Here is a 15309-nt window from a genome sequence, read left to right on the forward strand (position 1 = left end):
CTTCTAGAGCGTCGAGAAAATCTGTCGAATATTGCCTGAAATAGGGGGTGTATCGTGATATCTCTTACCATCCCTCTTGGTTCCACAGTCATACGAAAGGCGCTCGCCACGCGCCCCGGATCTTGCCAAAAACATTAATGTTGCAACGGTGCAGTTATCCTCTCGTGCGCACTATCGGCTTTCGGCTCTCCCGTCGCGAAACTAGATATGCTTGAAAGCCAAGTAGTCTGACGGGTAGGTGGTATGCAGATATTGCTCTATAATGGAGCTTGGTGCGCTGGAGCCGCGTAGCCGGGTAGAAGGAGCTAGAACCTGATCGGCGGGAGTGATCTTCCCAGCGCCGTAGAGCCCCGCCCTACACGAGCGAGCTGGCGTCGCCACTCGCACGGAACGCAGAACGACGACGATAGAGACTGGTCTGTGTAGATGCGGGCGTAAATATAGTCGTAGGCACCCCGAGAACGCGCCACCGAGGGGAGTGCTTTCGGCCTGTCATGACGTGCGAAACACAGGCTGACCAACTTAGCCCCCGTCAACGTCGATCGATCGGGGCTTGTGAATATGGGCTTCAAGGGATTATTGGCCACCTCCCTATCAAGACAGTCGCATCCGAGGATGAAGTCCACCGACACGATGGTGGATATTGTGGACTTCCGCAAGGGCCATAGGAAGAATGATGGTAGAGTGTAGGTTCTGAGGTAGCTTACTTCGTGTTTTCCCCAGATGTCGTCAGCCTATAGCCTATCGCTTCCTAGCCGTATGGGCTGCTTCGCTCTGTCCCGTTCGTCTGTGCATGTGTGTCTTCTTCCTCGCTTCCCATACGCTTCATACTCGGAAGGGGCGCGAGAGCGTGACTCAGGATACTCAAACGTAGGCATCTCTTCACACAGGAAGAGACCCACAAGCGGTGCTTCCCTGCCGAGATACTTGGGAGACAAAAAGGGAGGCAGGGGGGTTAGGCAGAGGCTTCTACTTACAGACTATGGTAAACTTGTTCTTTCCATACAATATAGGTGTTGCCTCTTCGTTTATCTGCCTGCAAGTCCGTAGCAGCTCAACGTAGAGCTTCTGGTAGAGATAGGAAGGGTAGGGCTGGGACCCCGCCGGGCCCACCGCGCGATGATACACATGAACTTGGTGCCGGCGCGGAGAGATTAGGATATGTCCCGGAGACCAGAGCAGGCACTCGTAGATTTCCAGACGCAGCTCGACTGGTAAACTGAATAGACAGTGCGTTCTCGGACCGCTCGCACCATGATCCCGTCGGCGAGAAAGAGCAGGAAGCGTGTTCTAAGATGATTGGCAGATCTAGTCAGCATCACGTCTCCCATATGAATACATTAACCTAGCGGTCTTGGAGTTGACGTGCGCGCGAGTACGGCGGCAGCAGGACTATCGTTTGGTCCGGAAGATGCCCATCTAATTCCAACCTGATCCGATAGCTTCGTATGAATCTCGGCAGGTTAGGCCGCCCGGGCTATGCCGGCTCACGACGGAGGGGTAACCGTAACAAGATGTGCATTGGCGATAAGGTAGCTCGGCATGATGAGCTTGCGGAAGGGGGCCAGTCTTACCACGGTATGGCGACGAGCTAGGCTTGTCGGCCGCTTAGTTGCCCTGTTATCGTGATGGCAAAGACTGGATCCTCTAGCCATGGCTGTAGAGGAGTGGATAGCGCACGGTGGTGAGGTTGGTGAGGGGTTAGAGCAGGGCGGGACCTGTGTGGTCAGGTAGGATTGTGTGGGAGAAGAATGCAAGGAGATATTTGCAGATGGTCCGACTTATGGATGGAATCCGAGATGAGGGATAGGACTAGATCTATCGATCCCGAAAATTGTCTTGGGCTCACTTGCAGGTGACTTGGGCAGAAGAAGGGCTGGCCTGAGAGGAAGTCGGGAGATTTTGCAGGAGTATGTCCACCGGGGCCAGCTATGTCAGCTAGGGTCAGCAGCAGGGCAGACAGACGTCCAGCAGGCTGGCGGGTGCTTTACAGACGTCTGATGGGTGCTGCCGGCAGTTCGCAGCCCGGTACAGGGCTGGCCGGGCGAGGTTACGGGCCTGACATACTTTAGGTATCTTAGGTAGCTATGTTAGGTGGGGTGGAGACCTTGGCTGCAGTTAGGTACCTACCTACGTACCGCCAACCTTTACGAGGTGGGAGAGCCGGGATGTGTACATGAATACCCACATGGTGGGGGGAGGGGTAAAAAAAAAAAAGAGCCTTAGGTTGCTTTAGTAGGTACCTTTCTCCTCTCCCCCCTCTCTGCCATTGAAGGCACTTGAGAGAGCTATGTAATCTGCGCCAAAAAAAAAAAAAGAGACATAACCAAACCACCGCTGCTCGAGGGCTAAGAGACCCCCGAGGACAACCAAGTTCGGGTACCTAAGCGAACTAACTACTCAACCTACATAACTGCATGGCAAGCAGGGGAGGCTGAAGAGAAGAAGCCGGTTTCGGACGAGCGCACTGACGACGGTTTTATGTAGGCAGATGTATGCACATATGCACAGTTGCCACACACAGTTCCTACCTGCCTTTGCGGGGTTGTCCCGACCGTGGTCTGATTCGCCGCCACGCGCGTCCCGTGGGTTGTTCCATGGCCGGTCGCCAGCCCGCAGCTCGAGGGCTGTCGTCATTCTACATACATTGCATATGTACGTACTGTAGAGAGCTCCTGCTACCTAGCAATCGGAAACCTCTTCCCTCTCTGCCCGTCCTCCGTGCCTCCTCCCCTTCCCTCCAGAGGATGTCGCTGTCTTGGAGGTACTAAGGTACCTAAGACGTGTCAGGCCTATGAGGGCAGGCACCGAAGGTAGGTAGAGGTAGGTAAGTACCTACCCCTTACCCTGCCTAGGTACGTCAACTGCAGGTTAGCCACTCCCCAAAAGGGCAGAGCGATATAAGAAAATTCGCAAACCGGGCAGGCAGCAGGGTTAGCCTCTCCTGTCTAGGTAGGTAGGTAGCTTTAGCCCTCGCCTCCCGCCTTGCTACCTACGTCTTACCGCAACTTTTGCGAAGTGAAGATGGCCTTAGGTACCTACCTAACCTCTACATCAGGTACCTAGCACGGGCTTGTACCGCATGTGTGTGGAAGACGCCTAGAGGCACCCGTACATACGCCTCGATGTAGGTATCTGGGTAGGTACCTAATGTGTATGCACATGCACGTTATTTCTTCTGGTGGGACCGAACAGGCGATTTCCAGATTTCTTGGCCCAGATCTCGCTCAGCATTGGACATCATCCCCTTCTTACCCTCTCGCCCTCTCCACTATCCACAAGTTCTCTATTCCTGATCCCTTCTTATGTTGATTTTTTTTTTCCCACCCTAGACTCCCGAATTCATATCGACCGGGCCTATCAGTTCTCGCCAGTCTGCCATCCCCTTGTGTACCAACTCAGACAGTGTCGGTAGTTTTGCCATGATAGATTCAACTGCCTGATTCTCTCGACAGGCCCGGCTCGGTTCGCGCGTAGACGCCCAATCTAACATCCCGCCTATCGAACCCAAGTTACATTCCCAACACATATCCTGAGTCCGCATGCGCGGCCAGGTTCTCCCGCCTGGATGCTGATACGGTTCGTAAGTTCTGCTATGCTATGTGCGATCGTACATGCATGCATACATACACCTGGACGTGCCCAACGTCGAGAGGGTCCAGCCACTCAGCGGGCAAGACGAAAAACGAGGTCTAAGTGAGCCCTCGAGTGTGGAGACCACTGGGCGAGCACACGAGTATGAGGGAGAGAGGGCGAGGCGAGGTGTCGTCAACACCCTGGTCAGTGAAGTAACGCTAACGTCGCATTCTGATCGGTTAACGCCCAGTTTGAGCGACCTATTTTCATCCTGGTAGGTCCTCAGGAGCGAATGTTGGGAGTAAAGGCGGGAGAAAAAAAAGACGAAGGAGACGATAAAAAAATCTCGACAGGCCCTTCTAGCCAACCTTGCCAGCTGTATCTTGCATCGTCAATGCAGACGTCCGGAATTGCATATTGGTTTTGCCATCAGTTACTACTATCGGTCTTATTGACTGAGCAATATCTATCGGGCCTTGTCTGCATTTGGCCCTCTCCTGCCTAGACTACAATCTCGCCAACTTCCCCTCTACTTCTTAAACCTCACCGCTGCCTCTACACTCCTCCTCAATTCCTCGTCTCGAAACCATCAAGCTTGTTGTGCCCCCAGCCGCGATCAAAGCCCACGCCTTAGCAGCGATCTCACTGCAGTCTACGTCTTTCTCATTTTGATTCCATCTCCCGCCTCAGGCTTCCCGAACGACCCTAACACGAAAACCCCCGCCATTTCTTCGCACACCATGGCTGTGCAAGGCGGAGCGGAGGAGGACGTGTACGCCACTGTTCGTGAGACCTACCTCAGCACACCTGTGGAAGGCGGCTAATCTGTCTCTTTGTTAGCTTCTTCTGAGCGACTCGTACTTGCCTGGTGTGTTCTGCAGCCTCCCCTACGTTGTAGAGGACTGAATCTCTAATATCGCTTCTCTTCAAGGTGCTGTCGTGCTCGCGCATTCCCTGCGGGATGCTGGCACCACCAAGAAACTGGCCGTCCTGGTCACTTTGGATACCGTATCCGAGGAGGTCGTAACGGAGCTCCAAGTAAGCCAGCCCGTTCTTGCGCGCCTAGGAACTGTGGTTGACTAATTCTACTAACTGCTCAGGGTGTCTTCGACTATGTCATACCCGTCAGTCGCATTCAGAATTCTCGGCCTGAGAATCTGCAGTTGATGAATCGAACCGACTTGCACTCCGCCTTCACCAAGATCAACTTGTGGAAGCTGGCCCAATTCCGGAAGATCGTCTACATCGACGCTGATATTGTCGCGTACCGGGCTCCCGATGAGCTCTTCGACATAGCCGCCCCGTTCTCGGCAGCTCCTGATATTGGCTGGCCCGACATCTTCAACACGGGCGTCATGGTTCTGACTCCGAACTTGAAGGACTACAACGCCTTGGTGGCGCTGGCGGAGGAAAACACCTCCTTCGACGGCGCCGACCAGGGCCTCATCAACATATATTTCGGGGGCAAATTCAACCGCATCAGCTTCACCTACAATGTCACTCCTTCTGGCCACTACCAGTATACTCCCGCCTACCTTCATTTCAAGTCGAGTATTAGTTTGGTCCATTTCATCGGCTCCGACAAACCGTGGTTTAGTGGAAGGCGCGCCGGAAGCGGGGGCCCCTACGACGAGATGACCGGTAGCTGGTGGTCTGTCTACGACCGGCATTACTCGGTGAGTGATCATGTACTATTGTGTCTGTCATGGCACTGGACAATTCGGCTTACTCTACATATAGTCCTCATCTGGTACGTCCTCAGACTTGGTGCGATATTTCACCAAGGGCGAGTACCACCCCTACGGAAACAAATCTGCCTGGAATTCCCAGAGGTGAGTTGGCCGCCCTTCGATACCCATGGAAACGGGAATGCTGACCTGGCCCAGGCAATCCTCTTCCCAGGGTTCGCAGTACGGAGCTTCCAACTTCCCCACTACTGTTTACCAGACGGCTCCGGCATTTGTTCCTAGCGACTCATGGTATCACCCCCCCGCCGCGAGGATGATATTCCCTTGGGAAGCTCACAGGTCGCCGCCGTCACGCGTGTTTGACGACGACCCGGTTTGGACAGAGGAGGAAGAGGTAGAGGAGGAAGAGTCTGGCGCCGAAGACCCAGGGACGCCCACGGGCGAGATGCGATCCCCGTCTCTACTGGGAGAGTCTTATTCCGTAGAGACGTCTACCGTTGGGCAAAATACCGAGCCCACTACACCAACCACGCCTAGTCACAACATGTCGTCCGAGTCGTGGTCCTCTTTTACTTTGACCAACGCTTGGGACGAGGTACCTGAGATAGAGCGCTATGTTGACGCGATGCAGAAGTATCGACGGATGCGCAGCGCCAAAGGATTCTCTGAGCTCCCAAACAAGGCCACAGAATTCCCTAGCGATATCGAGCGCCCCAGCCTTCCTGTCACTCCAGTGCCTACCCGTCGGCCTCCTCAATTCTGGTTTGGCCCTGTCGCTGGCAGTGGCAGCGCAGACCAGAAGACACCGCCAGCCGCAAAGGGCGTACCAGCGCAAAACGAGTGGGTATGTACACTCGGAAATGAGTGACACTTCGCAGATACCTAGCAATTGACTATTGACTAACGAGTTGCGTGGCGGACAGGACCCCATAGCACAGCTTGAGAAACTGTCCGGGCAACCGACCGAGGAGGTGTTGCTGAAGCTCGAGAGTAATAGTCGAGATGGCAGTGATTGGGCCCCTAGGCCCTCGCCTTTCGGCACCGACAAGTAAGTTCCTTCGCCCTGTGCTGTGCCGTGTACTCATTTTCTAAGATACCAACCAGCAACAAGCAGCTCCGGCTCAAGGTCTCTACCCAGTAATGAGGCCGGCCGGGGGATCGCGCCTCTAACGGGATCGGCTCGAGGCAGTTCAGCCGCGGGTGCGGCACCTATATTAGAGCCTAGCTACGCAGGCCCCGGGCCTGCATTCGAGAAAGGCGAGAATATTCTCACAGCGGACACATCAAGTTCGTGGATACCCACATCTCGGCCTGTCGTGAGCGCGAGAGCGTCAGCTATACCGGAACCCAGCTATGCGGGCCCTGGACCTTCGTTCGAGAGGGGAGAAAACATTCCCTAAGAAGTAGCCTCCACAGCGATAACCCCGCGAAGCCAACAAAGGGAGGTAGTAGTTCTAATATACCGATAACCCCTGTCAGAAGAATTACTCAACTCGGGCTTGCTTGAGGGTAGGGACAGAAGGGCCAACGCTGGGGACACTTGTATGGCGATTTAAGGATCAAGGGCAGGCCTGTTGCGTTTGACATACCAGGGATGGTATGATAGGGAAGGCTCGGGGACCATTCTCGAGAGCCTTTTATCTGCGGCGAACCCAAACCTGTCATCTGGTAAATTTTCTATGTCTCAATTCCTTTTCTAGTCATCCCTATCCACTCTCTTACAGAATGTCACATTTACACAACATCCCGCTGCAACTGCACTGAATCGTAGCAAGCAGGCAACGAAACCGACTGTCCATCTTCTTTGTTCCCGACGAAATGGAAAAAGAGAGAAACCTTGTTCTCACTTTCATATCACCGGCCGCATGTGTATCTAGATCATCATCACATGGCTTTAGGTAGCGCAAAAGCGATTCATGCCTACATCATATATATACATCCCTCACCCTCTTGACATACTCTTCATTTACTCTTTATTTTTCACTCACGGGGACAAGGAAATGGTACTTGGATAATATATACAATCCGAAATACTTTAAAAGGCACAACAAGCGAGATGATGATTTCTATGGTGAGCGACCATGGATGGTTGGCGCGGACCGGGGCCGTGGACAGACTTGGGAGGGACTGCTGGAACGTACTGGAGGTGGAGGGAGACACCTAATATATACCTATATTATATATTAACCAAGATCTACCGGAGGCTAGTTCTCTACTAGGGGACGAAAAAGCAGCGCGAGACACGATCGGGAGGAGTTGTTGTGTCGATGCGAAAGGGTGACGTATATAGGCTAACGAAGAGAACCCATCCATGTCACTGTCTCTCGGAAGCCCGAGACCAGCGGAGTATCGGAGTATGGTCATTTCGAGTTGCATTTCTTCTGCCCTTTCGTGTGTCTACACCTCCCTCGGCAGTCACCCGGTGCTTATAGGGTGTTACGACGTGTACCCGACGCGGCACCCTTAGTAGCAACATCCGAGGAGCGCGCGTGGAGGCGGCGGTACGGTCACTTGGATTGGTGCCGGGCTATCTAAGGCGGCTCACGTTTCATCTCGATCCATCTCGGAATTGGGCACCGAAGGCCCGGCTTCATCCGCTCGGTAGGGCCGTCTAGACTACGGTGGGCCTGGCCGTATAGCCCGGAATTACTCAGCCGTAAGCTCCGGGTGGTTGGGGTTGCCGTCCAAAGGCCGACGGGAGTCCCGCCCCAAGTCTCGTCGGGTCATCCCGCGACGCCCGACGACGGGGCTGACCTACGCCGGATAACGGCCACGACGTGCCACCGTTTCCGCTCGCTGACGTCCTCGTGGCCGCGGTCCCAGGCCCACTCACGCTCGACGCCGTCGCAGTCGCGCTCATGGATGCTCTCGAGCTCTAGCTCAACGGTGCCGAGGGCGGACTCGGCGAAGAAGTCGCGCATCTTGGCGCGACCGGTGTGGAACCCGGCGACGATCCAAGCTTTGGCTTCGGCGGAGGGACGATCGCCATGCTTGGCGCCCTTGAGAAACCAGGCTATCGACCTGTGCAGGTTGGCGTGCTGCCACGGCATCCATAGGCAGTCGCACACAAAGACGCGGTCGAACCGGCCCCGGTCCTGGGTCGCGAAAGGAGTATCCAGCTCCCCCCAAGCGTGGCCGGCAACGGTGATAGGCGCCAGGGTACCGAGGGGGGAGCACCCGACCGTGGCGTTGGCGGCTATATTATTACGTAGCATCTCTAAAACGGTGGTGGAAGGGTAGTCGGACGCAACGACGCCCTTTGCGCCGAGAAAGGCAGCCATGAGACTCGGCAGGGCGGTGCCAGCGCCGAGTTCCAGACATTCGAGACCGGCGACATTGAAGTCGGCCGGCTTTGGGCGGCCGGCGCCAACATGGTAGGGCAAACCGAGGCTACCAGCCTCGATGAGCTCGGCAAGCAGCAGGCTCGAATTCCAGAGATAATGGCTGAAGAGCTTACGATCGCTGTCCTGGCTCGGATCGGCCAAGGCGATGTGCAGGGGCTTGGGCAGGTGAGGGGAGAGATAGACGAGGGAGTGGTCCGCGTCGCCGTGCTGGTTTGTCACGTCGTCCGGGAAGATGACGCCGAGGGAAGCGCTCAGGTAGTCCTCGGGATCGGAGGCGGGAGGGCCATGAAGCTCGATGCGGCTCGTGAGCGCCATCCTCCCTCGGCCAGGATCTGAGGCTCACGGCAGCGAGCTCGTTTCGCTCGTGTCTGCACAGGGAGACGCAGCAAGGCGTGCGTGTGTGCGTTGTCGCTAGCAATACCAGTAGCCGGGTAGGGTATAATGACAAGACGGGAGGCTGGCGGTGGATACGAACGTACAGGGGAAGCCAAGGAAGTGAGGCGGGCACATATTACCTAGGGCACCGCTTGGGTCCCGGCAACGCTGGGTAGGTGAGCGATTGGGTACGGAACGGAGGCGGTAACCAGGAGCAGAGCAGAGGAGGGGAGGGGAAAGGGAGGGAGGGGAGAGGACGGAATAAGATCCGTCGGCCTCGTCAAATGAGGGATGGGTTTTGGCGGAATTTTGGAAATTTTGGAGAGGGGAGGGGGGGAGACGAGTTTTTTTTTTTCCCCTCCCGCCGAAATAACCCCCCCCCCCCCCCCTCCCCAACCTTGCTCACTCGCTCAACAAGATAACAACTCACGATACAATTGCCGAAGGGTACCAATACTGATGTGAGGATATAATGACGATATTATGAATGGAAGTTAGTAAAAAGTGGCAAAAAGGAATAGAAAATACAATAGAAAGAGAGTGAGGAGACGGTGGAGAGAAAATAATAATATGGAGGCAGGTTAATGAATGCCATGCAGCGTGCGCACACGACGTACATCCCGTAGTTATGCATGCCAGGAATGTCACAGCGTATTGCAGGCGTGGACAAGAGAAATTCGGGTATTACGAGGATGAGTATGTAGACCTGCCTAACCTCCAGGCAGGTATTATTTTATCGTTATTATTATTTTTATTATTTTTATTCCAGACGCAAGGCGGCCGAGCCTGCTGCGCCCCTTCACCGCTTTGCTCCGTCGCAGCCAAAAGCAAGAGAACACCACTGAGTTGCAGGCGCCCAGTGCGAGCCTGCACAGGCGCCTCCCTTGGCCCGCCGCAGGTACCTGCCTGCCTCTACCTATCCACCTGCCTCTGCGCCGTAAGTATGCCGGGCGACAATGATGATGATGATGATGATGCCTAGGTGATGGATGGGCACTGGTCTGTCAGTGTGAACTGGGCCGACCCCGGTCTACACGTGGAAGAGCGAGGCCCCTCCTCTCCTCCTCCCCCCCCTCCCCCTTCGTGTGCTACGCCTCAAAAACAAAACCAAAAAAAAGGCCCACAAACGCCACGAACCCCGGTGGCCCCCGCCGGTGGCCCACGGACAAGGGCACAGGAAGCCACGGACTTATCCGCGCGCACCGCCGCCGTGGACGAGGGACCGCGGGAAGGGGGAGGCCTCGATGCGGGTCGCCCTCGTCAGCATGACCGCATCGCGTACCCTCCCTCCCTCCTCCCTCCGTTTCCCCCCCCCTCTCTCCTCTTCTCTCCCTTCCTCCCCCCTCGTCCGCACACGCCCGCCACCCACCCATTCGTTCATCCACCGCCATCCCACTTCTTGGCCCCCCCCCCCCCCCCCTTCCCTCCATCCCCCTCCTCCCCCATCTCACCACACCTCGCCATCTGCAGACGCTGTAGCCGCGACACCGCGGGCCGCTAGACGGTGCATTTCAGCTACGAACGAACAGGTGCACCAAAAAAGAAAAAAGAAGAAGAAAAAGAAAGAGAGGTACCTACACGCCGGTTACAACAGGGTCGGGCCAATGTTGCGGTCAGTCGGCTGCCCGTCCCGTTAGTGTCTCAGCAGGCAGGCAGGCAGGCAGTCAGGGCAGGCGGGCAGGGGCGGGACGGAGAGCGCAGAGGAAGACGACGAGAGAATGCGCCAACAAACACAGGTAGACCAGGGGGGGCAGGGGGGGGAGAGAGAGAGAGAGAGAAAGGGGGAGGGGGGATTAGGGCAAAGTCCAGACACCGAAACACACCCCCCCCCCCCCCCTCTCTCTCCTCCCCTTCCGGCGCCCGCCCAATGGCTAGCCTTGGGTGACGGCCCAGAGCCCGATGGATGCGTGATCGCCTCGGCATGCCAACGAGACGTGCATCGAGATACCGCTCGCTACGCGTAGATGCCGTCGACGGACGGTACGCCGCGCGCCCAGAATACCTGCTCGGCCGCAACCCTGCGTCTCAGCATCAGATAGGTAGGTAGGAGTTTTGACGTCGCCAGTCTCCGTCCTGCCTTCGTTGGCGAAACAGAACCTCGTCGTTGCTTAGCAAACCCCTTCCCCCCCTCCCCTTCCAAAAGGAGCAGACGGGACGATGTCGCAAAAACAACGCGGCAAGGAGACAGGAGAAGAGAGGCAAGTGCAAGGTGGATTAGGTATTCTTTCTTATTTGCGATCGAGAACCGACTAGGTCCTATTCGGTCTCGGCAACGCCGTTATGTCAAAGTCTCCTAAGTAACAATAGACAGGGTATCTGTACAAGCTAACAACTACAGAGATATTATATGTATCCCAAGATATAGAAACCCGGCCCCCATACCGGGCCGCCAAAAAAAAAAAAGACAAAGGAAAGAAAAACCGCAGCATGCTTCCCATACCCAGAGAGCCGCTTCGGCCTCTCACCCTAACCCCCCAACGGACGGTCTAATATAGCTCGCCGGTAAACACTCCCTCCTCGCCAAGGGCCGGGAATAGAGGCTTAACCTCTCGGAAGGGGGGGAGGGGGGGGGGGAATTAAAAATGCCACCAGGTTTCCAAATGTACAATAGTAGTAGTGCCCTGCGCCAGCCATGCTAATCCCAAGTCCTCGTCTCAGTCGTCACGGTGCTGTAGTTTTCAAGTATATCGGTACAAGAGTGGGTTTATGTCGATATGTACGGATTAGCGCCGGCTGTATTCCTGCATGCGTTGCATCTCCTCCTCTGTCGGATCGTCCGATATCCAGAGTCCCTTCTCCTCTTCCGTCGCGCCGAGGAAGCCCGTCGCCCGGTTCATCGTGTTGACGTCCAGGTCCGTCACGTACGACTTGCCGTCCGACAGCTTGATCCGCACCTCGTGCTCCGTCGAGAGCATCATGTCGTCCTTGGCCAGCCGCCGAGGGCCGTCGAACACCGCCATCACCCGCTTCTTCATCGTCATCTGGCCCTTGTCGAACCCCCACGACGACGGGTACTCGCGCCGGTTCTTGCGGCTCTTGGTCTTGGCCGACAGCGACACGCCGCCGCGCGAGTGCGTCATCCCCCGCGACTTTTGCACGCCGTTCGGAGGATTCCCCTTCTTCCTCATCGTCGGCGACGCCAACTTCCTCGCCTTGGCCTCGTCGTCCGGCAGGTCGTCCTCGTCGGCCATCTCGTCGTCTTCCTCATCGTCCGAGTTGGGGGCCGTCTGCGTCGTCAGAGGTAGCTGGTTCTTCTCCAACGTCTGCTGCACCTCTTCGTCGTTCTCCATCTCGGCCAGCCGCTTCGCGTTGATGGCCTCGGCGGGGTCTTCTTGCTGGACGATGCGCAGTACGCAGTCGTCCAAGTGCTCGTAAAAGTCCTGGGCATTGGAGAAGGTGGCCGAGCACGTAGAACACTTGCCCGTTGCGTCGGGGGCGTAGCCCGTCATCTTCTTGCCGCTATTCGCCGAGGTGGATGTCTTCTTCCTGCTATTGGGCGGCGTCTGCTCGACGCTGTGCACCGCCATCAGGTGCCGCTTGAAGACGTCCGCTCGGTTGAACGACTTCTCCGCGGCCGAGCCAGACCCCGGGCAGAAGCCACAAACCATGGTACCCTTGTAGTGAGTCAAGGTGTGCCGATTCTTGTCGTACTTGCGAGCGAAGCCCTTGATATGGTAGTCGCACGTCTGGATGGGGCACTTCTCAGGGCGCTCATTCTGATGAGTCAACATGTGCGCCTTGAGGTCCTTGAATGACTTGCCACACTCCGGATGGGGGCATCTCTGCCGCTTCTCCGACTCGTCGCCGTTGTACGGGTACTCGTGAGATCCGTGAGATTGGAAGGATGAGAGGCTTTGCCGCCTGGGCGGGGGCTGGGGTGCGGGGAAGGGACTATATCGCTGGTACGTCGGCACGTACGGCGACTGGCTTCCGTTTCTCCCGGCAACCGGAGCAGGTGATGCGGCGCCGGAGAGCGCCGGAGAGTTGGGATAAGGATTTTGGGGCGAGAAGTGGTTCTCATACCCCTGTAGTGGTGGGGGCATCGGACCGCGAAGCCCGTGGTGTATTAGTGACGGATCTAGACAGGGTTCAGAGTCAGCATACGATGTCCCTCGACGATGCTTCGGTGACAAAAAATGAACCAAGGCCAACACGGTCGAACGAACAAGTAGTTCTCTTCGACGCTGTTGCTGCCCGCGCTCGGGGTCGACGCCCGTAGCAATGCCCACAGGCGCGAGACTGGGCGTAGGCCAGATAACCATGTGAGATAGAGACCCGTGCCAACTCACCAACGAAACCAGGCTTGCTCTCGAAAGTGATGCTAAACTCATCCATACCTGCGCCTGTGAGGGCAGTATATTCGGTGCCCGTCACGTAGTCGCCCGAACCGACGATGCCGGGGTTGACACCCAGGCCAGTGTGCTGGTACTCGGGGAAGAAAGCCAACTGGCCGTGGTTCGAATTCGGCGAGCCGACTGTCGACGACGCCGCCGACGGCACCGACGCGGTGGACAGGTTTGACGGCGGGACCGGCAGCTCGCTATCGTCCGGGTACATGGTGGGGGGCGTCCTGCCGCTGTATACGAAGTTGTGGTGTCCGTCGGGGTAGATCGGGCCGGCGTCATACTCGGCCGGCTGAAACTCGTCCTGTACGCTACGGGGGATGCCAAACCCGGCGGGACTCATGTGCAGTTCCATTGGCGGCGAGGTATAGCCGGCCTGATGGGGGTCTGGGTAAAGCATGAAGTCTTGTTGATCATGCCGCGAGAACATGGCGTAGGAGTGGTCGGTGACCAACGTCATCTTGTATGTTTGCGAGAGTGTGCTGCCGGCAAGATAGGCGGCGCGCGTTGCCTATCGCGAGAGAACTAGCGGTTCCCAGCTAAATATATACTCTGCTCGCCCAACGCACCTCGTGTCAGCACCGCAACTTCGGACGTGGAGAAAGACGGGTGTGCGGCGGAGGGGTAATCTAGGCAGAAACTCACATTCGTTGCGGCCGGCTAGCGATGCCACATCAGCGGCCAACAAGACGAGGAAAGGATCCGGGGAGGGAGAAGAGGGGACAAGAGAGGCGCCACGGCCGAGGATGAGCAGCGGGGCAGAGGAGCAACGCGAGTGGTGCAGAGCACAAAACGATCGTGAGAGTGAGACGACGTGCGCGCGGCTTCGAGGATATGCCTCCTGGTGGTCTTCTTGCAACGTGGTGACCCCGCGGATGCGCGACCCCACTAGAGTGGATTGATGGGTGAAGTTGGATAGGGAGAGCGGTATGGTCGAGAGCGGTCGTTCGAAGTTGTGCCGGACACGGGAGAGAGGACCCGATCTATATATGTGGTATGATGCGGACGGGGGCGGCTCTCAGCTGGGGAATAAGGAGCCAAGGTCCAAGTCGCTAAGGACATGTGCGAGAGCGAGACTCGAGGGTTGACCTGTGTGGGCACTTGCAAATGGGGGCAGGAAGTGGTGATGGTGTTTTGGGGGCTCACGGATTCATATACACGCCTGCGCTTAATAGATGGGTAGGACTTAGCCGCGTCCGTCTCGAAGGGCATGTTGTATGTAGATCGATGATGATGAGGGCGTGGGTCAATACGTAGGGCAGAATCGAGGGAGTACCGTACTATACCAACGCTAGGGGACCAGACAGCGCAGCACAGCGGTGACAGGGGCCGCAGCACCTGGCAGGGGTCGTCGCTGCGCAGGCAGGTTACCTACTGACTCCGACTCCAGAGCCTTACCGAGGAGGTACACGGACGAGACGCACGTACCTAGCGTGAGTACCTACGTACCTAGGAGGGAGGGAGGTACCTACGGGGTTTGGGTACCGGGGGGGGAGGAGGGGGGTACGGGTACGGGCAGGGGCACGGGCAGGGGCACGGGCACAGGTGCGGGTACGGGTGTACTTAGATACGGAGATACATGCCGAGGGTACTTCCACCAGATAGGTACCTTTACCCTGGGAAGGTCTCAGAATCGACTTAACCTAAAAAGCACCCGGGTACGCGAGGGGGCCCGCAGGATCCTGGCGGGAGTGGGGCTCCATCGACGGTAGGGCGGGGGGGGGGGGCGTAAGCCTAGCCAGCACGGACAGGCAGCCCGTCGCAGTCGACTGCTGCGTTAGGTACGTACCTACCTACCTAGATACTTCGAGGAGTACGGATGTACATGCAACCTCGGACAGCATTACACGAGCATCTTAGGTACCTACATTAGGTATTACCTAGGTATCTCGTGGGTCTTCGCGATGGTGGTGGGGAGCGGGCGCGGGCGCGGGCGCGGGCGTGGGGCATGGGCGTGCCGTGGACGAGAGAGATGGAATGAGA

At 56.9% G+C, this 15309-nt stretch overlaps 4 protein-coding genes across 4 annotated transcripts; 2 read left to right on the top strand and 2 right to left on the bottom strand.

Moving 5' to 3' along the window:
• Nucleotides 1-4199: 4199 nt before the first annotated feature.
• On the top strand, nucleotides 4200-6708 carry GGS23DRAFT_162445 (glycosyltransferase family 8 protein). Its single transcript, XM_051511462.1, has 8 exons — nucleotides 4200-4358; nucleotides 4417-4444; nucleotides 4508-4614; nucleotides 4677-5252; nucleotides 5317-5408; nucleotides 5463-6108; nucleotides 6203-6312; nucleotides 6358-6708. The coding sequence occupies exons 1-8, from the start codon at nucleotides 4317-4319 to the stop codon at nucleotides 6662-6664; spliced, it is 1908 nt and encodes a 635-aa protein (XP_051375851.1). The 5' UTR covers nucleotides 4200-4316; the 3' UTR covers nucleotides 6665-6708.
• Nucleotides 6709-7813: 1105 nt separating this feature from the next.
• GGS23DRAFT_162616 (uncharacterized protein) lies at nucleotides 7814-9371 on the bottom strand. The gene has a single exon (XM_051511463.1). The coding sequence runs from the start codon at nucleotides 8921-8923 to the stop codon at nucleotides 7988-7990; it is 936 nt and encodes a 311-aa protein (XP_051375852.1). The 5' UTR covers nucleotides 8924-9371; the 3' UTR covers nucleotides 7814-7987.
• Nucleotides 9372-9670: 299 nt separating this feature from the next.
• On the top strand, nucleotides 9671-10554 carry GGS23DRAFT_162686 (uncharacterized protein). The gene has a single exon (XM_051511465.1). It carries the CDS (start codon nucleotides 9969-9971, stop codon nucleotides 10482-10484), a length of 516 nt encoding a protein of 171 aa, XP_051375853.1. The 5' UTR covers nucleotides 9671-9968; the 3' UTR covers nucleotides 10485-10554.
• Nucleotides 10555-11563: 1009 nt separating this feature from the next.
• GGS23DRAFT_162677 (uncharacterized protein) lies at nucleotides 11564-14046 on the bottom strand. The gene is made up of 3 exons (XM_051511464.1): nucleotides 13972-14046; nucleotides 13273-13878; nucleotides 11564-13061 (listed from the first exon to the last, which is right to left on the bottom strand). Exons 2-3 carry the CDS (start codon nucleotides 13784-13786, stop codon nucleotides 11707-11709), a joined length of 1869 nt encoding a protein of 622 aa, XP_051375854.1. The 5' UTR covers nucleotides 13787-13878; nucleotides 13972-14046; the 3' UTR covers nucleotides 11564-11706.
• Between the last annotated feature and the right edge of the window lie 1263 nt (nucleotides 14047-15309).

The sequence above is a fragment of the Durotheca rogersii genome (genome assembly GCF_024521655.1).
Source record: "Durotheca rogersii strain YMJ 92031201 chromosome Unknown GGS23scaffold_2, whole genome shotgun sequence".
NCBI classification, from domain to species: Eukaryota; Fungi; Ascomycota; class Sordariomycetes; order Xylariales; family Xylariaceae; genus Durotheca; species Durotheca rogersii.